The following is a 23,185-nucleotide window of genomic DNA, read 5'->3' on the forward strand; positions in this document are numbered from 1 at the left end:
CTGGAACAATAATCTTCAGAACATGAGAAATAACAGATTAGACTTAGAAGGCTCTTTCTGGCTCCCCCATTCTAGGATCCTAAATAAGATTCAAACATTAGTCTAGGGGGTCTCAACTCTCCAGGGTCCTGATACTAACATCTTTTTTTTTTTTTTTTTTTTTTTTTGAGATGGAGTTTCACTCTTGTCGCCCAGACTGAGTGCAATGGCGCGATCTTGGCTCACTGCAACCTCTGCCTCCCGGGTTCAAGTGATTCTCCTACCTTAGTCTCCCAAGTAGCTGGGATTACAGGTGCCCGCCACCACATCTGGCTAATTTTTGTATTTTTTTTTTGGAGACGGAGTCTCACTCTGTTGCCCAGGCTGGAGTGCAGGGGCACAATCTCTGCTCACCACAAGCTCCGCCTCCCGGGTTCATGCCATTCTCCTGCCTCAGCCTCCCGAGTAGCTGGGACTATAGGCGGCCGCCACCACGCCCGGCTAATTTTTTGTATTTTTAGTAGAGACGGGGTTTCACCGTGTTAGCCAGGATGGTCTCCATCTCCTGACCTCGTGATCCGTCCACCTCGGCCTCCCAAAGTGCTGGGATTACAGGCGTGAGCCACCGCGCCGGGCCTAATTTTTGTATTTTTAGTAGAGACGGGTTTCACCATGTTGGCCAGGCTGGTCTTGAACTCCGAACCTTAGGTGATCCGCCCACCTCGGCCTCCCAAAGTGCAGAGATTAGAGGAGTGAGCCACCGCACCCGGCTGATACTAACATCACTTTTTTTTTTTTTTTTTTGAGACAGAGTCTTGCTCTGTCGCCCAGGCTGGAGTGCAGTGGCCAGATCTCCGCTCACTGCAAGCTCCGCCTCCTGGGTTCACAACATTCTCCTGCCTCAGCTTCCCAAGTAGCTGGGACTACAGGCGCCCGCCACCTCGCCCAGCTAGTTTTTTGCATTTTTTAGTAGAGACGGGGTTTCACTGGGTTAGCCAGGATGGTCTTGATCTCCCAACCTCGTGATCCGCCCGTCTCGGCTTCCCAAAGTGCTGGGATTACAGGCTTGAGCCACCACACCTGGCCTTTTTTTTTTTTTTAAGACAAAGTCCTGCTCTGTCACCCAGGCTGGAGTGCAGTGGCCGGATCTTAGCTCACTGCAAGCTCTGCCTCCCGGGCTCCCGCCTTTCTCCTGCCTCAGTCTCCCAAGTAGCTGGGACAACAGGTGCCCACCACCACGCCTGGCAAATTTTATTTTTTGTATTTTTTAGTAGAGACGGGGTTTCACCGTGTTAGCCAGGATGGTCTCGATCTCCTGACCTCATGATCCGCCCGTCTCGGCCTCCCAAAGTGCTGGGATTACAGGCTTGAGCCACCGACTAACATCACTTTCATACAGATACCGTGGAACCTCCTCTCTCCCAACACTTGGAAGTAGGACTGAGATCTTTCCTTTAAACAATTCTTGCCAGAGTGACAAAGTCTAGATGAATTCCCCAATAAAAAAGATGCATAGTTTCTCTGGGAAGACACACTCTAAGCAGAGGGTAAAGGCTCCACGTAGATTCTGTTTCCATCCAAAGAGATGAAACGTGTATTTTCCTACCTGGGCGATAGACCTGCTGCTGCTCCATTTCCAGTGGTCTCCTCTCGTAGCCAGACTCGTTTTCTTGTTTGATGACTTGGGTATCGTAGAATTGGTTCTGCCTGGTAATATTGTCCATGGCATCTTAAAACAAAATTGAAAATGGCCAATTAGAGGGGCGGTTCATGGAGAACCCTGGACCAAAGGGTCCAGAAGGCATCTGTGGGCCCAGGAGCTCAACTTAAGAGTGGTAAGAATAACAATATTAACTATTCATGGAGTGCATACTATACTCCAGAGCCTGGGATACAGCTGAAGACAAACTTGCCCCACTGAAGCCTTCAGTTTAGGGAGACAGACAAATCTTAAAACAAATACATGCAAAAATTTAATATGATTGTGTTGAAGGCTACAAAGTAGTACCAGGAGCTAAGAAAGGGACCTGGAAAATAACAGATAAGCCTTGACTCAAAGGATACATAGGTGATGACTCAGTGATGAGAATGGAGAATGTTACTGGGGTTGGGATAACACATGTGAAAGCTCAGAGGTGGAACTAAAACCAGAGATTCCCTCAAGAACCTTGCAGCCCAACCCAGAGAGAATTTTAGAAAGCTAGGATGGGCAGCATACAGGCTCTCCTCCCCAGGAGCTAGCTCTCAGTCAGGGCCCTAAGGGCCCTACTACTGGCTATGCCAGGAGCCATGGGACAGAACCAAAGGGAAGGAGAGACTATTCTGCCACTTGCTAACTCACTGGATACCTTCTCAGAGGATAAATACATCTGGGCACAAACCAGGTGCAGCCCAAAGCGAGGAAAGTCACAGGTCACGTGGTTTGCTACAGGTCTGTTGACCAAGGTTGAAGGAGGGCTTAAGGAAGGCATGAAGGGGGCTCAAAGGACTTTGTTGTAGCAAGTAACAGAGAGAGGAAGAAGAAACAGCATTATCTCCTTAATTGGAACACAGGGCCCTTTCAAACTATTCTGCTGCTTCCAGGCTCCAAGCGCAGTACTCCGCTTCCCACACAGCCTCTTTTCCTGAGCATCTCTGCTGTGTCCACAGAGGCAGCCTCTCCTGGAGAGGCTATGATTCTAGGGTCCTTCTCCACTCCCTAAAACATCCCCCTTCTAACAAAAGGCAGGCCCAGTGCTAAGCCCCTCACACATGCGATTTCATTCGTAACACCCCCGGGGGCTACAGCGAACACACTATTTGTTGATTAACCCCATTTTACACGTAAGGAAACCAGGCTCACAGAGATGAAGTGACTTGCCAATATCTTTAAGCCAGATTTGAAACGAAGTCTGTCTGAGTCTAGAATCTACACTCCAAAGCACCTAATTCGCTTTCCTCTCAGAGATGACTCTCTGGCCAGACCACCAAGTAACTACTACCCCACTACCCTTTCTTGCTAGGCATTCCTGCCACGGTCCCTCCTGCTCTAGACACACACACACAGGCCCACTCCTTTCTTCACAAGTCTCTGCAATGGGAAGTTCTCTTTCCAGCACCTGGATCCTAGATAATCTCTAGGCCATTGCCTATCCCAAATCCACACTCGAGTTATCTCCCTCCGGGAAACTCTATCTCTTATGAACAAGTATCCAATGCCAATCCCAAATCTTGTCTCCACTGTTACCTCATTTCTGTCCTCATTCCCTTAGCCCCAAGTCCCATGGTGCCCTCTTTTCAGAAAAAATCCACAAATTCTTACGCCAGAATCCCTTCTACTTACTCCTTAACCTTTCCAGTCCCCCCATTTCCCAGTCCTACTAGAAACCTGCCCTGAGGCCTGGTGCAGTGATTCACGCCTGTAATCCCAGCACTTCAGGAGGCTGAGGTGGGCAGATCACTTGAACCCAGGAGTTCAAGACCAGCCTGGGCAACATAGCGAGACCCCATCTGTATTTTTAAAAAAGAGAAAGAAAGCAAGCTCCTTTTCCTTTTTTGAGACAAAGTTTCACTCTTGTTGCCCAGGGTGGAGTGTAACGGCATAATCTCGGCTGACCACAACCTCCCCCTCCCAGGTTCAAGCGATTCTTCTGCCTCAGCCTCCCAAGTAGCTGGGACTACAGGTGCCCACCACCACGCCCGGCTAATTTTTGTATTTTTAGTAGAGACGGGTGATGGGGTTTCACTATGTTGGCCAGGCTGGTCTTGAACTCCTGACCTTGTGATCCGCCCGCCTCGGCCTCCCAAAGTGCTGGGATTACAGGCGTGAGCCACTGCACCCGGCCCGAAGGTTGCTTTTTTCTAACTGAAGATTCACTCCGTCCTATACCAGGGTTTCCTCTCCTCAGACAACCACAGATCTACCCGAACCCATTCCCAGAGTCACACCTCCTGGGTGATGCAGAGTTCTGTGCTTCCCGCTGAAGGCCCCCACTCCCTGGGTACACAAATAACTGCTTCTGGGAACCGACCATATCTCTTGGAGACGCTCAGGTCCAGAAACATTCCCCACACTCTACTCTGAGGCCTCCAGTGAAGTCAACAGGTTTTCTTTCTCTTTGCTCCCTACAGCCTCCCCCCTCCCCATATTCGCTAAGCCAGATACATACTCCTTCTGTGCTGGACACAGGATCCTCTGTCTCCCGCCACATATTTCATCCACTTGGAATGTTACCAACTCATCTGCCCCCATCCCACCCGCAGCTACCCCGTTCTCCAAAAAGCCCACAGTTAGCTCTAGACCATTCAGCAGCAGCCTCAGAGTTATTTGTCCTCAGTCTTCTTAGCTCTAGACCCCCAGATCCTTTGTTGAGGGAAAAATCCTCTCCCCCTCCAGCCTCTGGACACCAGGGCTCCCTACACCTCTTCTAGAAGCCAACCAGAAAGTCCCCAGATCTCCCAGCACCAAATGTCCAGGCTGTGCCTGCTTCAAGGGTGGCCTTCCAGCCCCGGAAGAGAGATGGGGGTGCCCCCTCGTTCAATCTCCCGCAGCCCCTAAATGCTCACCAGCCAAACTCCAAAGCACTGAGTCCATTAGACCCTCCCCAGCCACAGACACCAGCGCCTCCACCTCACCCACCCACCCCCGAAGCAAATAGGAGAACTCCCAGGATCGCATCCAGCAGCATACTCCAGGATTCTGCTTCCTCAAAACTCTCGCAGCCCCGCACACCTGGACATTCTTTCCCCACCCTGGAAACACGGCTCCCCACCCCGCAGCCCACACGCTGGGCTGGCCAGGCCGCCAAGCCCAAGGAGCTCCGAACCCCAAGATCTCCATTTTCGAGACCCTCCCAACCCAAATGGAAAACCTCTTGTTCTTCCGACTCTCTTCGGCTCCAGAAACCAGTTTCCGGTCTCCGATCCCTACGGTAAGGAATCCTCCCCGCCACCCCCGTCCCTCACCTCCGAAACCCAGAGGCCCCTCCCCCAGTGTCCCCCCTGCACCGAGCGTCTGGATCCACCCTCCGGTCGTGCCGGGGCCCTTGTCCCCAGATCCTTTTCGGCGGCGGGTAGCGGGATCCCCCGATCCTCAGGTCGTCTCCCCGACCTCAGGCGCTGGACTCCCGCGTCCCACAGCCCTTTCCTCGGCCCAGGCTCCGGGCTCCCCGGCCCCCGCCCCGCGCACTCTCACAATGTCCGTCCGGCCCCGAGTAGCCGCCGGGCTCCGCGTGCGGCTGCAGCCCGGGCGGCGGTGGCTGCGCGGTCCCCTCCAGCTCGGAGCCCCCCTCGGTCTCGACCTCCTCGTTGATGTGCCCGGGTCGCCCCGGTTCGTCGTCGGCCTCGAGCTCCCGCTCGTCGTCAGGCTCCTCGGCCTCCAACGCCGCCTGCAGCCGCTCAGCAAGCTCGGCCTTGAGGCCTCGAGTGTCCAGGCCGCGGCGCTGCAGCTCCTCGCGAAGTTCGTTCACCTTCAGACGGCGCACATCCATGGCCCGGGCCCCCGGGGTGGCCCCCGAGCCCGGCCCGGCCTCCCAGGGCTCTGTCCCCCTTAAACCTTTCCTGTCAGGAGGCGAAGGGGGAAAGGGGGGGGGCCCACTCCAATGGCGGCGGCGGCTCAAAATGGCCGCCGCCACCGCCTCCCCCTTCACCCGTGCCTCGTCCGATGTAATACGAGTGCCAATTGGTCAGTGCATGGGGCAACGGGCGCGGGCCCGGAAACCTAGCCAATCAGAGTGCGGTTTTCAAAACAACGACAACGAGAAGGCCTAGGAGCTACCGGGTAGGAAGCGTTGGCCTACGTCGAAGCCGAGGCCGGAGCGGAGGGCGGGAAAAGGCAGGAGGCGGAGCGTGCGCTGATTGGGTAGCTCTCGCGCGCCGGCTGCAGTAAAGCCCAATGAAAATAAGGGAGTAACGCTTTGGACCAATCAGCGGTGAGATCTCAGAATGAGCGTCCGACGGCCTTTCCTGCGCAGTCCTTTCATCAAACTAAGTGTCTCTGTAACACACATTCCGATTGGTGTATATCTCCCGCCCCTTGAGGAGTCCGAGCGGGTAAAACCACTAGAACCAATCAAATGGAGGGTCGTCAGAAACCCCTCCTTCCTGTTGCCTTTAAGAAACCGGAAAGAGATGAATTCACCAGGGGCCCGCCCCTTGCCGTTAGGGCGGTTTCAAAACAATCTGCCCACCAATCGCAGTTATTGTCTTAGCTCACTAAAGCGTAGAGATGGCTCGTTTTAGGAAAAGTGCCCCAGATTGGCCGTGCTTCAGAGGACTGCCTCACAAATTTCGCTGTAGGAGGAGGTATACGAAATAGATATTAAGTGGATATACAGTTCGTAATCTGGAAGGAACCCAGTTGCCTTTAGTAAAAGCAAAATTTTGACTTAGAGAGTCCCGAAGGTTTGGCTATAGAGGCTAGACTAACAACGGGAGGCTAGTTGTAAAGGACACGGCCTCCCCTTCCCTTGGGTAGTCCGCGGCGGCCTTGCTCTATGGTCGGTGCCTGACGTGGAACGGGCGCTCTGCACGCGACCATAGAGCCTTCCCCTTACGAAAGACATCCAGAAGTTCACCGACCGCCCTCTCCAATCCTCTAATCGGCTGTTCCCGTAAATCGGGCTGTCTGGCGTCTCTATTGACAAGCTCAAACCCACGGATCCGTCATTAACCTTCGCGCTCATGAATACAAAAGCCACAGAGCTTCCCTGTGTCTAATGCTGCACCACCTGTCGCCTCTAACTCAGAAAACAAAACTCGAGTAAGACGCAATCGGGATACATGATGCAGACGCCCACTGCCTCCTGAGCCACACGTTAAGCCCGCAGAAGCCACACACCATCTCTACTTAGACAAAGGCACACCCCGCAGACGTAAACAAACAGGCGTGCGTCAGATCAGACGCATCCAGTTCTTTTTTGTTTTGTTTTGTTTTGTTTTGTTTTGTTTTTGGGACGGAGTCTCGCTCTTGTTGCCCAGGCTGGAGTGCAGGGCCTCGATCTCAGCTCACCGCAACCTCCGCCTCCCGTGTTCAAGCGATTCTCCTGCCTCAGCCTTCCGAGTAGCTGGGATTACAGGTCCCCGCCACCGCGCCCGGCTAATTTTTGTATTTTTAGTAGAGAGGGGTTTCACCATGTCGGCCAGACTGGTCTCGAACTCCTGACCTCAAGTGATCCGCCCGCCTCGGCCTCCCAGAGTGCTGGGATTACAGGCGTGAGCCACCGCGCCTGGCCCCAATTCTGATCTGCTTTGGGTAAGGTACCCAGCTGCAGTGTAGAGGTGCCCACTACGGTCCGCAGAGGCAGGCGGCATCGAATGATAAAGATAACACAGGATAGTTGCACTACAAGCGAACACTACAGCAACCCAGACACACAGCACCCACTCAGCAGCGGGACAGACACTCACGTGGGCCCAGAGGTTCCAGTCCAGACACCCCGCCCCTCGCCCACGTCCGACTTCCTCTCTCTCTCCTCCCAGCTTCCCACAATGATTTGTTCTAAAAAAGTTTGTGGCCCGGATTGAACTGTCCCTGGTTCTCAGGAGTCGCCACTGGAGGGCGTCCGGGCGCTGCCAAGGGTTTCTCCATTTGCTGCTGGCCACACCCGCGAACGCCTGCTCGCCAGTGCATGCCAGACACGGTGGGTTGGTCTTGGCTGGAGGTCCCTTGTGGGTCCGTGATGGTCGAAGGTGTTCTGTGCCTGTGTTTCTATGTCAGTCTGAAGGTTCGGGGCTGTGAGTACCTGTTGTAATCTCCACGTCTCTTGAGTATTTGTGTCACTTGACTCTGGGTCTGTGTCTCTTCCTATTCGTGGCAGGTATCTGCCTGAGCATGTTTGTAAATATGTTTGTGTCTGTGTAATTCTGTGTGTCTGTGTTACTCTATGCATCTGAATTTCAGTCTTTTTATTTGTGACCAGGTCCTCCCGGGTGTGTCCATTAATTCATGTGTCTGTTACTTTGCGGGGCACAGGTGTGTGTGTGTCTGTGATGCTGGATCCGTATGCCAGTTCCTCACTGGGCGTTTCTGCGAGCCTGCGTCTCTTTGCTTGTGTCTTTTTGTCTATCTGTATGTTCATCTCTACCCTCTTTAGTGAGGAGAGAATTCCAAGACCCCACCAAGCCTTTTTTCTGATGGGGGAAACTGAATTGCCAGGGAATGGGGCCACATCACAGCTAAAAGGAGACAAGAGGAGACAGAAGCTCATTGATATACAAAGTTTTATGTGACCTGAGCCCCTCTGAAGGCACCAGAGTCCACACTGTATACTCAGAAGATGAGGGATTGGCTCAGGGGGGCAACATAACCCGGAAGGCGGGAGATCGTCCATCCCCTGCGGGAAAGGAGGCATCCCTAATGCATTGCACAGGCTTGAAGGGGGCACACCCCCACAGGAGGGGAGGAGGAAGCAATGATGGCTAAAAAGGAGACGGGCATCCCAAAGAATACTACAGTATAGGGTTAGAACCTTGGAATTGCACTTAATAGTCTAGACCTGTGGACCTTTAGACTCTTAGAAACTTAGAACATTTGAGCCTTAGAACTACAGTGCTTAGAACTATAAGATTTTAGAAATGTGGATTCTTGGATGCTTAACCATGGTCCTAGAGAGGCAGAATGCAGCAAAGAACCTAAAGGTGTCCAACATTAGAAATGATTAGAACTTGGTGTCTAGTTAGTCACAACTGAGTGTGAGAGTCTTATAACTTAGATACTTAGGATCCAGAATCTTGGACCAATGGAATCTAAAGTGCCTTGAAACAGAACAAACCATTAAAATCTTATTTAATCGTCTAGAATCTTGGAGCATCTGATCTAGAATCTTAGACACAGAGAATCTAAGATCTTAGAGTAAGTCTTAGAATATCACATCTTGGAACATTGGACCTTAGAAACTCCATCTTTAGACTCTTAAAACTTTTAAATTACAGATTCTAGAGCTTTTGACCCTTAGGATGTAAGATCTTATACAAGAGAATCTGTTACCATAAAGCCTCAGAAACTATAATTGATCATCATTAGAATCTTAGAACTTGAGAAGATAAAATTTTGAAGGCTTATGGTCTAGAGTCTTACAGCCAGAGTATCTAGACTCTCAGAGCCTTAAAACATCATATTTTAGAACACTAGGCCTTAGAACCTCCATGTCTAGAATTAAAGAATCTTTAGAATCTAGAATCTTACATTCTAAGGACTCTGAACCCTAGAAAAATAAAAATCTAGAATCATAGAGCCTTAGATCCTAAAATCAGAATCTTAGAGCTTTAAAACCTAAAACCTTGAGGCCTTATCAAAAATATTAGAACCAGAAAATCTAAAACCACAGAATCTCAGAGCCTTAGAATAGTAGGTCTTAAGGTTGAGTGCAGTGGCTCATGCCTGTAATCCCAGCACTTTGGGAGGCCGAGGTGGGTGGATCACTTGAGGTCAGGAGTTTTAGACCAGCCTGGCCAGCATGATGAAACCCTGTCTCTACTAAAAATACAAAAATGAGCCAGGTGTGGTGGCGGGTGCCTGTAATCCCGGCTACTTGGGAGGCCGAGGCAGGAAAATCATTTGAACTTGGTAGGTGGAGGTTGCAGTGAGGCAAGATTGCACCACTGCACTCCAGTCTGGGCAACAGAGCGAGACTCTATCTCAAAAAAAAAAAAAGAAAAAAGAAAAAAAAAGTAGGCCTTAAAACCTTAGCATTTTAATGGAATTAGAGACTTTGGAATTTCAGGTCCTTAGAACCAAAGACTCATAGCATCTTTGAAACCCTGAACCTTTGAATCTAGACTCTTTAAACCTTAGACTCTAGAGTCTTGGAATGTTAATACCTGGGAGGACTTCACATATTGCAATCCAACCCCTTCCTTTTACAGATGGTGATGCTACTGCTTTCAAGGTGATGCTACTGTACAGAGAAGGGGAGGGACCTGTCTGGGATGGAGGTGGGATAGGTAGGAAGATAGGGCTTCAGGTGGGGATAAGGCCTGGGGTGGGAAAGTGGGGAGGTGGAGTTTCCCCCAGTGGCAGTGCCTAGCTTGGATCCTGAGAGGGAGTCCCAGGCGGAGGGTTGTCTCAGGCGCCATCCTCCTGCCCTGGGGCTGCTGGGGAGCCCCTATCAGCAGGCTGAGCAGGGCTAGGGGCTGTGGAAGGGCAGAGGACATAGCGTCCAGCAGGATGGACCTCAGCCGAAGTGAGGCAGCTACAGGAATCCTTAGGGTCTGGCTGGGTTGGGGGGTCAGCTCCTCCAGCAGCTCCGGGAGGTTCAGGATAACCTCCACCCTCATCCATGTTGACATAGAGGATTTCGTCAGGCTCCTGGGCAGGAGGCAAGGCCTTCAGTGTGTTCTCCAAATCTTCCCGCAGCTCTGTAAAACTTGGCCGGTCCTGGGGATTTAGCTCCCAGCACCGTGACATCAAGGCATACCTAGGGCAGCAAAACGAGGGTTGGGAGATTGAGCAGGGACTCAGAAGGGGGGCATTCTGGGAGCCTGGGGATGTTTTAGGACACTCAGGGGACTGGGGGCATTTTAGGGGACTGGAGGGAGCCTCAGCAGTTTGAAGCCATCTATGGGGATTTGGGAATTCCCAAGAGTTTCTGAGTTGGGTCCTGGGAGACTCAGGAGCTGGGAAGGGTCTTGGGAAACCTGGCTGGGTATGGAGTAGTATTCTGATGAGGGTTTGCTAGAACAGACTTTCCCAGCTCCCCAGAGCAGACTTGCATCAAAGCCTGGCTATGCCTCTTACAAGCTGTGCTGGTTTAAAATAGACCCATAAATTCTTTGACCCTCCTCCCCGCAAAAGATGGAGAATAAATCGTCTCCTCTTGAGCATGGGCAGGACTTAGTGACTTGCTTCTGATTTGGCAGAAGCAATGGCGTGTGTGACTTCTGAGACTAGGTCATAAAAGGCATGCGGCTTCCTCACACTTTGTCTTGCCACGTTGTGAGTAAGATCAAGCAGTGCCACCAAGGGTTCCACCTGGCAATGAACTGAAGCCTCCTGCCACAGCCATGTGAGTAAGCCACCTTGAAAGCAATCTTCCAGTCCCAAGCTTCAGATGACTGCAGCCCCCAATAATATCTTTGTAACTTCATTAGAGATCCTGAACCAAAATCACTCTGATAAGCTGTTCCCAATATCCAACTTTCAGAAACCATGGGAGATAATAAATGTTTGTTGTTTTAAACTACTCGATGTGGGGATATAGATAATAAACACACCAGCTGTGCAAACTTTGACAAATAAATTGCCCTCCCAGACTGGGCACAGTGACTCACGCCTATAATCCCAGCACTTTGGGAGGCTGGGGCGGGTGGATGATGACGTAAGGATATCAAGACAATCCTGGCTAATGCAGTGAAATCCCATCTCTACTAAAAATACAAAAAAAAAAAAAAATTAGCTGGGCGTGGTGGCATGTGCCTGTAGTCCCAGCTACTTGGGAGGCTGAGGCAAGAGAATCGCTTGAACCTGGGAGGTTGCAGGGAGCCAAGATCAAGCCATTGCACTCCAGCCTGGGCGACAGAGCAAGACGCGAATAAATATATAAAAATAAATTACCCTCCCTGTAGGACTGGATTTTCTCATCTGCAAAATGGGAATCGTAATGATACCTCTCCACACCATATGGCTGTGGTAAGGACCAAATGATCTAACACATGCCAGGCACCTAAAACAGTGCCTTCTAGTCAGTTCTATAAAAATATTAACTGTTGGCCGGGCGCGGTGGCTCAAGCCTGTAATCCCAGCACTTTGGGAGGCCGAGACGGGTGGATCACGAGGTCAGGAGATCGAGACCATCCTGGCTAACACGGTGAAACCCCGTCTCTACTAAAAATACAAAAAACTAGTCAGGCGAGGTGGCGGGCGCCTGTAGTTCCAGCTACTTGGGAGGCTGAGGCAGGAGAATGGTGTAAACCCGGGAGGCGGAGCTTGCAGTGAGCTGAGATCCGGCCACTGCACTCCAGCCTGGGCGACAGAGCAAGACTCCGTCTCAAAAAAAAAAAAAATGTTAACTGTTATTTTTACTCCTCTCAGCTCTTGGAGTACCCAAGGTGGACTGAGGAGTCTGAAGCCCCAGGCTCTCTCCTCCTGACCCAGCCAGCCTCCTCTCTTTACCCTCAAAGTGCTGGCTAAATGTCACGGCCTTCTCCGCATGCTCTAATACTGCAGAGTTTGATAAGCATTCCCTAAAGGATCCTGCAAACATCTCAGAGGAGACCTGAGTCTGGAGAAGGTCAATAAAACAAACTGGAGGGTTTTGCAGAGAGTCCTGGGTATTGAGGAGCAGGTGGGGGAAGCATGGTGTGCTCAGGAGTCTGGAATGAGAAGTCTCTGGGAGTGCATGTTCCAACGGCAGGGCCGCCAGGTAAGACTGTGCTGTTCTTCACTACCCAAGGATACCTGGCTTGGGGGTGGGGAGCCAGGGGACTGATTCAGCCTGCATTCCAGACACAGACAAAGGAGGAAAGGGTGTCTTCAGCTGATTTGCACCCCACTGGCCAGTGGTGGCCCTACTCAGAGCATTGGTGAGGGGCAAGTGGGTCATTCAGCATTCTCAGGGATTCTGTCCGGGTTATAGAGAGTACTGGACCTGTGAGGGCCATGTGGGGGTAGTCAGGGGTTTGGAATGAATTCTGGGTTGGGGGAAACCTAAGGGTCCTCACAGTCCATCCAGACAGTCCGCAGGCTGCTTCAGGCGATTTCCCTGGCGCAGATAGTCATAAATCTCGCTGTTCTCCACGCCTGGATATGGGGTTTGGCCTCTTGTGGCAATCTCCCACATCGTCACCCCGAAGGACCACTGTATGGGGCAGAGGGGAGGGAATTAGACGGTCTCTCCTGCACAGAATCACCTGCCCCAATACCCAGGTTCATGGGTACACCCACACTTATGTACACATGTTCACAACCATCTTCTGGGAGCGTCACAAGTATTCACAGAAACATAATACTTTAGCTGGGCGCGGTGGCTCACGCCTGTAATCCCAGCACTTTGGGAAGCTGAGGTGGGCGGACCGCCTGAGGTCAGGAGTTTGAGACCAGCCTGGCCAATGTAGTGAAACCCCATCTCTACTAAAAATACAAAAATTAGCCAGGCGTGGTGGTGGGCGCCTGTAACCCTAGCTACTTGGGAGACTGTGGCAGGAGAATCGCTTCAGCCCGGGAGGCAGAGGTTGCAGGGAGCCAAGATCATCATGTCACTGCACTCCAGCCTGGATGACAGCATGAGACTCCATGTCAAAAAAAGAAAAAAAAAAAAAAGAAAGAAAAAAAAATATATGTAAAGTATTTGACACAGGTATACACATGAATAAGTAACTTTTGTGGATGCATACACATGCTCACCATCACACGCATATACACACTTCATGGACACATGAGCTCATGTGCCACTCTGCACACCCTGGCTGTCCACATTCTACGAGTGTGTGTGCATGCACACATAATCACTGCAGCTTCTTCTAACCTAAACTGTCTACACTGCTACCATGCACACATGGGCCTGTATTTATCCTGGGCATGTATGCACCACTGTTCAGAGATGCCCACCATACTCCAAGACATGCCTAGCCCATGTAGACAAGCCCCTGCAAAGGGAAGCCAACATGTCCCTGTGACCCTTGCATTCACAGCCGCCCAGTCAGGCCATGCCCTCCCATGGCTCCCCACTCTTGGTGGGGATGCACGTACCACATCACTCTTGCTCGTGTAGACACGGTCAGCTAGACTCTCAATGGCAATCCACTTGACTGGCATCTTGGCGATACGTCCCTGGCGGTAGTAGTCCCCGTTGTAGATCTTCTTGGAGAGCCCGAAGTCCGCCACACACACGGACATGTTCTCATTCAGCCTGTTTGGATTGGGGAAAGGAACAGGGTCAGGGCATCGGTCACCTCCACCAGGAAGTCTGCCCTGGCTCTCAGACACATCTGCACCTCCTCCCCTCACTGTCCTGGCTGCGGGGTGGGGATGTGTCTCCCAAATCTTCACCCCATTCCAGAAGGGAACTGCTTTACTTCTTGTTCACTCTGTCAAATGAGGATGGGACAAAGGGCTTCCTCAGGCCTTCCCAACTTTGGCTCTTTGCTAGATTCTAAGGTCCTTCCTTGAGTTTGATTCCTTGATGAAAAAGCATTTTTTTTTTCTTGAAGTATACTGTACATACGGAAATGTGCACAAGTCGTAAGTGAGCAGCTCACTGAATTTTCACACACACACCCGTGTAACCAGCAGCCAGATTAAAAAACAGAACATGGCTGGGCACGGTGGCTCACGCCTGTAATCCCAGCACTTTGGGAGGCCAAGGCAGGTGGACCACTTGAGGTCAGGAGTTCCAGACCAGCCTGGCCAACATGGTGAAACTCTTGTCTCTACTAAAAGTACAAAAATTAGCCAGGTATGGTGGTGTACACCTGAAATCCCAGCTACTTGGGAGGCTGAAGCAAGAGAATCAGTTGAACCCAGTAGGCGGAGGTTGCAGTGAACTGAGATCGCGCCACTGCACTCCAGCCTGGGCAACAGAGCAAGTAAGACTCTGTCTCAAAAAAAAAAAAAAAAAAAAAAGGCCAGGCACAGTGGCTCAAGCCTGTAATTTCAGCACCTTGGGAGGCCAAAGTGGGAGGATCACTTGAGGCTAGGAGTTCAAGACCAACCTGGAAAACAAAACAAGACCCTGTCTCTACAAAAAAAATTAAAAACTAGCTGGACATGGTGGTACATGTCTGTAGTCCCAGCTACTTAGGAGGCTGAGGCAGAAGGATAGCTTGAACCAGTAGTTGGAGGCTACAGTGAGCTATGATCATGCCACTGCACCCCACGCTAAAGGACAGAGTAACACTCTGTCAAAACAAAAAAGAAAAGAAAGAAAGGGAACGAAAGAGAAAGAAAGGGAAAGAGAGAGAGGGAGGTAGGGAGGGAGGGAGGAACAAAGGGAGGGAGGGAGGGAGGAAGGAAGGAGAAAGAAAAAAAGAAAGGAAGGAAGGAAAGAGAAAGAAAGAGAGACAGAAAGAAAGAAAAGAAAAAAGAAAAGAAAGAAAATCCATGGGACAGGACATTCATACGATGAAATACCATACCACACAGCAAAGAAAAAGAGCAAACTACTCCTACACAGATTCATCTCAAAAACATCATGCTGAGCCATAGAAGCCAGACACAAAGCAGTACAAACTGCATGATCCCATTTGTATGACTTTTCAGAACAGGCGAAACTAACACTGAGAAGTCAGGATAGTGGGTACCACTTGGCGGTAGTGATTGGAAAGAGGAAGAGGCATGAAGGAGCCTGCTGGGGCTAACAAATATTCTTTACCTTGATCTAGTGGTTACATGGGTCTATACCCATAAAAATTCAGTGAGCTGAGCTTGCACGTATATGATGTGTATATTTTAGTGTATGGAAAATATACATCAATTTTTTTGGAGATGAGGTCTTGCTCTGTTGTCCAGACAGTAGTGAAGTGATAGCATCATGGCTCACTTCAACCTCCTGGGCTCAAGCAATCCTCCCACCTCAGCCTCCCAAGTAGCTGGGACCACAGGCATACACCACCATGCCCAGATAATTTATTTTTTGTAGAGCCAGGGTTCACTATGTTGCCCAGGCTGGTCTTGAACTCCTGGGTACAAGTGATCCTCCTGCCTCAGCCTCCCAAAGGGCTGGGATTATAGGTGTGAGTACCCGGCTCGGCACCTGGCCGAGATTAATATTCTAACTCTGTGGTTCCATTCCCTCCACCCTCTACCCTCCCCTTACCCTCTATTCTGGCTTTTGGGGGATTTATTGTTCTTTCTTTTTTTCTTTTTTTTTTTTTGAGATGGTGTCTAACTGTTGTTACCTAGGCTGGTCTCGAGGCTCAAGCAATCCTCCCACCTCAGCCTTAGGAATGGCTGGGATTACAGGTTACTGTTTTCTTTTTTCTTTCTTTCTTTTTTTTTGAGACAGAGTCTCGCTCTGTCACCCAGGCTAGAGTGCAGTGATGTGATCTCGGCTCATTGCAACCTCCGCCTCCCGGGTTCAAGCAATTCTAGTGTTGGGATTACAGGCACACACCACCACACCCGGATGAATTTTGTATTTTTAGTAGAGAGGGGGTTTCGCCAAGGCTGGTCTTGAACTCCTGGCCTGAAGTGATCCACCTGCTTCAGACTCCCAAAGTGCTGGGATTACAGGCGTGAGCCACCGCGCCCTGTCTGGCCTGTTTTCTGCTTGTTCATTGGTGGGGAGTTTGGTTTCCTTATACAGTGTGGCCGCTTCCAAAGGGCAGCCCCAGGCAAGTCACCCAGCATGGAGCGGGACAGAGATGGGGCTCACATGTCCCCACCCCCATCGGTCACCTCAGTCCCTTTGCTCACCTCATGCTGTGCACTGAGCCCACTTTCTGGTCTCTTCCCTCTCCACATCCAAATGCTCCTTCCAGATCTCAGTTCAGGACCCACCTCGTCCAGGAAGCCTTCCCAGACCCCCTTACTGACTTTCCTGGCCCTGAGTTCTGACCTGCCCTTCGTGGGTGTCTAGCCCCGCTTCCATCCTAAGAAGGAGGGAGGGAGCTCCCTCAGGGAGTGTGGGAGCAGCGTGGGGGTGTCCCTGAAAGGCACTCACATGCAGTTCCTGGCCGCCAGGTCCCGGTGTATGAATCTCTTGGTACTCAGATATTCCATGCCACTGGCGATGTCCGCCATGAACTTCACTAGCATCTGAGTGGGCAGGTACTGGGGAGCCAAGGCAGGTGGGAGGAGAGGTCAACAGAGTCCCTGATGTGATCCCTCCTCCCTCTATCCCTTTGTGCAATTCTAGCTCTGCCCGAATTGGTTTCCCATGGCCCTGACAATTCAACCCAACCCCTCTCCATGGCCTGCAAGGTCCTATAAACTTGCTCCAGCCTTCCTTTCGGACTTGATCGCCTATGTTCTTGCCCTTGACTGACACTCCCCAGACTCCCCTCTGGTCTTCAGACAAACAATGATCATTCCCACCTTTGAGCCTTTGCCTATGCTGTGCACTCTGTTGGGATCGCTTCCTGCCCAGATCTCCAGACATCCCCCCAGCCCCAACTCCTTCACAATCACCTCCTCAGCAAGATCTTCCACGTCCACCCAAATTCACTGCCTGGCCTCCTTATCATCCATCCTAGTGTATTTCCTTCCTAGCACTGAAACACTTAAATCATCTTGCTCAGGTATTTATTAGCTTGTTTATTGTCTGCCCCTCCCCTGCTGGAAGACATGCTCCAGGAGAGTAAGCTCCTGGTCACCATGGTCTTCCCAGGGTCTGAGCAGCCCTGGGTACCTGATAGATACTCAGTTAATATTTGTAGACTGGATGACTAAATGCCCCTTACCACTGGCTGGTCCCCAAGCCGGGAATAGAGGAGGAAGCTGTGTAGGTCTCCATGCTTCATGAAAGGTAAGATGACCACAGGTGCTGGAAAGCTCTCTCGTTCAGAACCCTGGAAACAGACACCTGAGCCCCCCAGATAGCCCTGTCACTCCTACTGGGCAGAAGGGGAAGCCAAGCCCCCTCCCAACCAGCCTCCAGCATCTCCTTCTCACTCCCCATCCAATCTGGCCACCATATTGTCTGGGGGGTACTGGCAGTGGCAAGGACCGAGCTGCAGAGAAGCCGTTTCCAGCACAGTTCCCAGGGACGTTTCCGGAGCCCTCCTGGGGACCTCAGCTATTTCTGGGACTGGTCAGAGGTCACATTCCAAGCTGAGGGAGAGTAGGAGGGGGAAGCTTGCTGACCCTGAAGGAGCGGGGAGCAGGAAGCCTGGAAGTTTGATCTTCCCATGGCCAGAAGAAGGGGTCTTCCCTCTGCAATGGCCCCCATGGGGCCTGTAGACCCCTTGAATCTGCTCCTCTCTCACCGATGAGCCTCATGACATTGGGATGGTCGAATTCCTTCATGCAGACTGCTTCACTCAGGAAATCCTCCAGCTCTGACCTTGTGCAGATGGCAACTTAAGGGAGAGAGAAAGGTGGGTGTGGTGGAGGGGAGGAGAGGGAGGACTCTCTCTCCACCTCCTCTCCATCATCATCATCATCATCATCATGATCACTCATCTTCATCAAACATGATTAGTAAGTACCAGGTGCCGTACTCAGCATTTTATGTGTGTGTGTATATATATATATAGAGAGAGAGAGTGGGTTTTTTTGTTTGTTTGTTTGTTTTTTGTTTTTGAGATGGAGTCTCACTCTGTCGCCCAGGCTGGAGTGCAGTGGTTCGATCTCAGCTTACTGCAAACTCCGCCTCTCGGGTTCCAGCAATTCTCCTGCCTCAGCCTCCCGAGTAGCTGGGACTACAGGTGCATGCCACCACACCTGGCTAATTTTTTGTATTTTTAGTAGAGACAGGGTTTCACCGTGTTAGCCAGGATGGTCTCGATCTCCTGACCTCGTGATCCGCCCGCCTCGGCCTCCCAAAGTGCTGGGATTACAGGAGTAAGCCACTGCGATTGGCCAACTTTGTATATATTAACTCATTTAATCTTCTCAGGTGCTACTATTATCATTCCCATTTTATTGTTTTGTTTTTTGTTTTTGAGACAGGGTCTTGTGCTGTCACCCAGGATGGATGTGATCACAGCAATCACAGCTCACTGTGGGTTCAAACTCCTAGGCTTGCCTTCCTGAGTAGCTGGGACCACAGGCACGCACCACCATCCCGGATATACATACATACATATATATATATATTTTTTTATACATACATATAATATATATATTTATACATACATATATAAAATATATATTTATACATACATATATAAAATATATATATTTATACATACATATATATAATATATATATTTTTTCTTTTTTTTTGAGATGGAGTTTCGCCCTTGTCCCCCAGGCTTGAGTGCAGTGGCGCAATCTTGGCTCACTGCAACCTCTGCCTCCCCAGTTCAAGAGATTCTCATGCCTCTGCCTCCCAAGTAGCTGGGATTACAGGCATGCACCACCACGCCCGGCTAATTTTTGTATTTTTAGCAGAGATGGGGTTTTACCATGTTGGTCAGGCTGGTCTCAAACTCCCCACTTCAAGTGATCTGCCTACCTTGGCCTCCCAAAGTGCTAGGATTTCAGGTGTTAGCCACCATACCCGGCCAATTTTTTAAGAGAGGGAGTCTTGCTATGTTGTCCAGGCTGGTCTCAAACTCCTAACCTCAAGTGATCCTTCCATCTCGGCCTCCCAAAGCACTGCAATTACAGGCATGAGCCACTGTGCCTGGCCTATCTCTACTTTAAAGATGAAGAAAGCAAGGCACAGAAAGGTTACAGAGTCTGCCTAAGGGAACGAACACACGGCTTGGAGGTGGAAGAGGCAGATCTCAAACCCAGGCAGTCTAGCTCCAGGGTCCACCTGTTCACAACCACCCAGGCTGCTCCCTAGCACTTCCCTACCTGCCCTGGGGACCCATACAAGTATCATCCCATTTAACAGTTCAGAACACTGTGGCTCACAGAGGCAAAATGACTTGCCCAAGGTTGCACTGCTGGGATTCAGACCCAGGCCAAGACTATAACCAGTGAGAGGTTGTGTGGGAAGGATCGCTTGAGCCTCAGAGGTTGAGACTACAGTGAGCTGTGATCCTGCCACAGCACTCCAGCCGGAGCAACGAGTAAGACTCTGTCTCAAAAAACAAAAAACGTAGGCCAGGTGTGGTAGCTCATACCTGTAACCCCAACACTTTGGAATGCTGAGGCGGGTGGATCACGAGGTCAAGAGATTGAGACCATCCTGGCCAACATGGTGAAACTCCATCTCTACTAAAAATACAAAAATTAGCTGGGCGTGGTGGCGTGCACCTGTAGTCCCAGCTACTTGGGAGACTGAGGCAGGCGAATGGCGTGAACCCAGGAGGCGGAGCTTGCAGTGAGCCGAGATCATGCCACTGCACTCCGGCCTGGTGACAGAGTGAGACTCTGTCTCAAAAAACAAAAACCAAAAAACAAAAAACGTAAACCTGAGGCTGGGTGCAGTGGCTCACGGCTGTAATCCCAGCACTTTGGGAGGCCAAGGCAGGCAGATCACCTGAGGTCAGGAGTTTGAGACCAGCCTGGCCAACACAGTGAAACCCTGTCTTTACTAAAAATACAAAAATTAGCTAGGCGTGGTGGCGTGCGCCTGTAATCCAACTACTTGGGAGGCTGAGGAAGAAGAATCGCTTGAACTCAGGAGGGGGAGGTTGCAGTGAGCCGAGATCACGCCACTGCACTCCAGCCTGGGCAGCAGAGTGAGACTCCTTCTCAAAACAAAACAAAGCAAAAGAAACAAACAAACAAAAATAACCTGGTACACAGGAGGTGCTCAATAATGAATGAGTGGGTAATGACTTCATAGCCCAAGCTTTTAAGCCCTGTAGTTCAGAAAGGATCATTCTCTACTCACCACCAGCCCCAATCTGAACCCCCTATGCTTCTCCTTCCCTGTGTGTGAAGAACTTAGCCCTGGACTTCCTCTGCTATGTAACCCTGAAATGGCTCCTGCCCTCTCTGATGATGTAAATAATATAGTCCTAGTCCACATTAACAAGCATGTCCTACTTGCCACCCTCAGCATGAAGTGCTTTGCCTCACAGCTTTGGAAGGTGAGGACATTAGGGTCCTTTTTTCCAGATGACAGGTGGGAGGCTCAGAGAGGGAAAGTCATTTGCCTGAGATCGCATGGCTGGTAAATGATTCAGCCGGGTATTCCTCATTCTAGAGCTTCTCCCGCTCCGCTATGTATCACAGCGGGCCAGCCCCTGAAAACTACATTTCCCTGGCTCCCTTTCCTAGTGGTTTCCTCTTGGGATTTGCCAATGAGAGGTAGGCCCTGATGGGAAACTGGCAGGTAGCGGGGAGGAAGGGAGAAGTCAGGGTATTTCACCCTCTCTCTGCTTCTGGTATTCCCTTGGTGGTGGTTGTGTCTCCCGTGTGTGCATGTGTGTGTTTCAATTTTTTTTTTTTCAGACAGAGTCTTGCTCTGTCGCCCAGGCTGGAGTGCAGTGGCGCAATCTCGGCTCACTGCAAGCTCCGTCTCCAGGGTTCAAGCGATTCTCCTGCCTCAGCCTCCCGAGTAGCTGGGATTACAGGTGCCCGCCACCACGCCCGGCTAATTTTTGTATTTTTAGTAGAGGTGGGGTTTCACTATGTAGATCAGGCCAGCCACGAACTCCTGACCTCAGATGATCCACCTGCCTCAGCCTCCCAAAGTGCTGAGATTACAGACTTGAGCCGCCATGCCCAGCCATGTGTGTTTTATTTTTTTAAAACAAAGTCTCACTCTGTCACCCAGATTGGAGTGCAGTGGCATGATCATAGCTCACTGCAACCTCTGCCTCCCAGACTCAAGCGATTCTCCCACCTCAGCCTCCCAAGTAGCTGGGACTACAGGCATGTGCCACCATACCTAGCTAATTTTTTGTTATTGTTAATATTATTTTTTTTTTCATAGAGATGTGGTTTCACCATATTGCCCAGGTTGGTCTCGAACTCCTGGACTCAAGCGATCTGCTGCCTCGGCCTCCCAAAGTGTTCTTCTGGGTTTTTAGCTCCCACAGAGCAACCTCTAACTTTGTGATACCAGCTCCTGCCTGGTGTCCCTAGCTGTGGATTCTGGTAACACCACTTGCTCCCTCTGTCCTTCAGGCCTAGGGGTGGAAGTGACTTCCTGCTGCTGCTCATCTCTGGTTTCCCCCCTGCCCCAGATGTTCCTTCAGCCCATTTCCCACCTTTATACTAATCTCCCCGTATTCAATTCCTTCTGTTGAAGTACCTGGCAGGGGCTCCATTGCCTATCTGGAAACACCAGAAGTTCTAGGCTATGGTTAACTTGCTGTTAACTTTTCTGCTCTCTTCTTTCTCAGGGGCATAGGGAAGGGGCTGGGGGTCCCACACATGTGCATATAACTCACTCTTCATCGTCTTCACAGCCACCTTGAGGATGGAGTCGTCCTGGTTGAGCTGGCCTTCCATCACAGCTCCAAACTCTCCTGTGGGGGGCCAGAGGGAGACACTGACCTCAGATGGCCTGTGGGGACTGTATTTCCTATAGTTGGGTGGGAGTGTGGAAGTGCAGGATCTCAGAAGTTCAGAAGGATGTGTGTATGCTGCAGGGGGACTCACCTTCTCCCAGAGTCTTCCCCAGGGCCACCTTGTGCCGGTCCACCATCACATCCCGCAGCTTCTCCTTCAGCTCTTCACTGATGCCCAGGCTGTTCACTGCATGCAAGGTTGGGGTGGACAGAGCCATGGGGCAGGGCTGACATTCAGGTGCCATTCACCCACCAGTAGGGATAGACCCATTATTGAAACACTGATATACTTCTGCACTGATTCAAAATTAACTACTGCCCTCAGCACCTGCCACTTCCACCCCAGCTCCTCCTCTGGACCCCCTGAACCTTCTCTCAAAGGGAACTAAAGGCGTAAAGCCTGGCCACACTCTTGCTCCAGTGGGCACCCTGATGGGTCAGTGCCCTGCTGTACCAGTTGTTAAAAATATTTTGTTTGCCAGGCACAGTGGCTTACGCCTGTAATCCCAGCACTTTGGGAGGCAGAGGCAGGTGGATCACTTGAGTCCAGGAGTTCAAGGCCAGCCTGGGCAACATGGCAAATCCCTGTCTCTACAAAAAAATACAAAAATTAGCCATGTGTGGTGGTACATGCTTGTAGTCCTAGCTACTGGGGAGGCTGAGGCAGGAAAATTGCTTGAACCCAGGACACAGAGGTTGCAGTGAGCTGAGATCACACCACTTCACTCCAGCCTGGGTGACAGAGTAAGACTCCGTCTCAAAAATAAAATAAAATACAAATATTTATTTTGCCGGATGCAGTGGCTCATGCCTGTAATCCCAGCACTTTGGGAAGCTGAGGCTGGTGGATCACTTGAGTCCAGGACTTTAAGACCAGTCTGGGCAACATGGCGAATCCCCGTCTCTAGAAAAAATACAAAAGCGGCCGGGCGCGGTGGCTCAAGCCTGTAATCCCAGCACTTTGGGAGGCCGAGATGGGCGGATCACGAGGTCAGGAGATCGAGACCATCCTGGCGAACACAGTGAAACCCCGTCTCTACTAAGAAATACAAAAAATAGCCGGGCGAGATGGCGGGCGCCTGTAGTCCCAGCTACTCGGGAGGCTGAGGCCGGAGAATGGCGTGAACCCGGGAGGCGGAGCTTGCAGTGAGCTGAGATCCGGCCACTGCACTCCAGCCTGGGCTACAGAGCGAGACTCCGTCTCAAAAAAAAA

At 50.9% G+C, this 23,185-nt stretch overlaps 2 protein-coding genes across 10 annotated transcripts in view; both read right to left on the reverse strand.

Moving 5' to 3' along the window:
• HNRNPUL1 (heterogeneous nuclear ribonucleoprotein U like 1) overlaps positions 1–9,962 on the reverse strand; it is a 48,936-nt gene extending 38,974 nt beyond the window's left edge. For 2 of the 7 annotated variants that reach the window (XM_017952467.3, XM_017952466.2), the window contains exons 1-2: positions 7,366–9,962; positions 1,586–1,708 (exon numbers count right to left, since the gene is read on the reverse strand). In XM_017952467.3, the coding sequence (XP_017807956.1) occupies positions 1,586–1,703 (118 nt within the window). In that variant the 5' untranslated portion in view covers positions 1,704–1,708; positions 7,366–9,962. Of the gene's footprint in view, positions 1–1,585; positions 1,709–4,829; positions 5,100–5,152; positions 5,791–7,365 lie in introns of those variants that run through there. The other 5 variants (XM_009194552.4, XM_003915575.5, XM_009194553.3 and 2 more) reach the window with 5 other exon arrangements.
• The window catches only part of AXL (AXL receptor tyrosine kinase), a 44,543-nt gene continuing 29,519 nt past the window's right edge, over positions 8,162–23,185 (reverse strand). For 2 of the 3 annotated variants that reach the window (XM_003915574.5, XM_003915573.5), the window contains 8 exons: positions 22,064–22,159; positions 21,853–21,930; positions 17,818–17,910; positions 17,293–17,414; positions 16,554–16,663; positions 13,643–13,802; positions 12,616–12,752; positions 8,727–10,373 (listed from right to left, as the gene is read on the reverse strand). In XM_003915574.5, coding sequence (XP_003915623.1) covers positions 10,022–10,373; positions 12,616–12,752; positions 13,643–13,802; positions 16,554–16,663; positions 17,293–17,414; positions 17,818–17,910; positions 21,853–21,930; positions 22,064–22,159 — 1,148 coding nt within the window. In that variant the 3' untranslated portion in view covers positions 8,727–10,021. Of the gene's footprint in view, positions 10,374–12,615; positions 12,753–13,642; positions 13,803–16,553; positions 16,664–17,292; positions 17,415–17,817; positions 17,911–21,852; positions 21,931–22,063; positions 22,160–23,185 lie in introns of all 3 variants that reach the window. The other variant, XM_009194551.3, reaches the window with a different exon arrangement.

This window comes from Papio anubis, chromosome 20 (assembly GCF_008728515.1).
Source record: "Papio anubis isolate 15944 chromosome 20, Panubis1.0, whole genome shotgun sequence".
NCBI classification, from domain to species: Eukaryota; Metazoa; Chordata; class Mammalia; order Primates; family Cercopithecidae; genus Papio; species Papio anubis.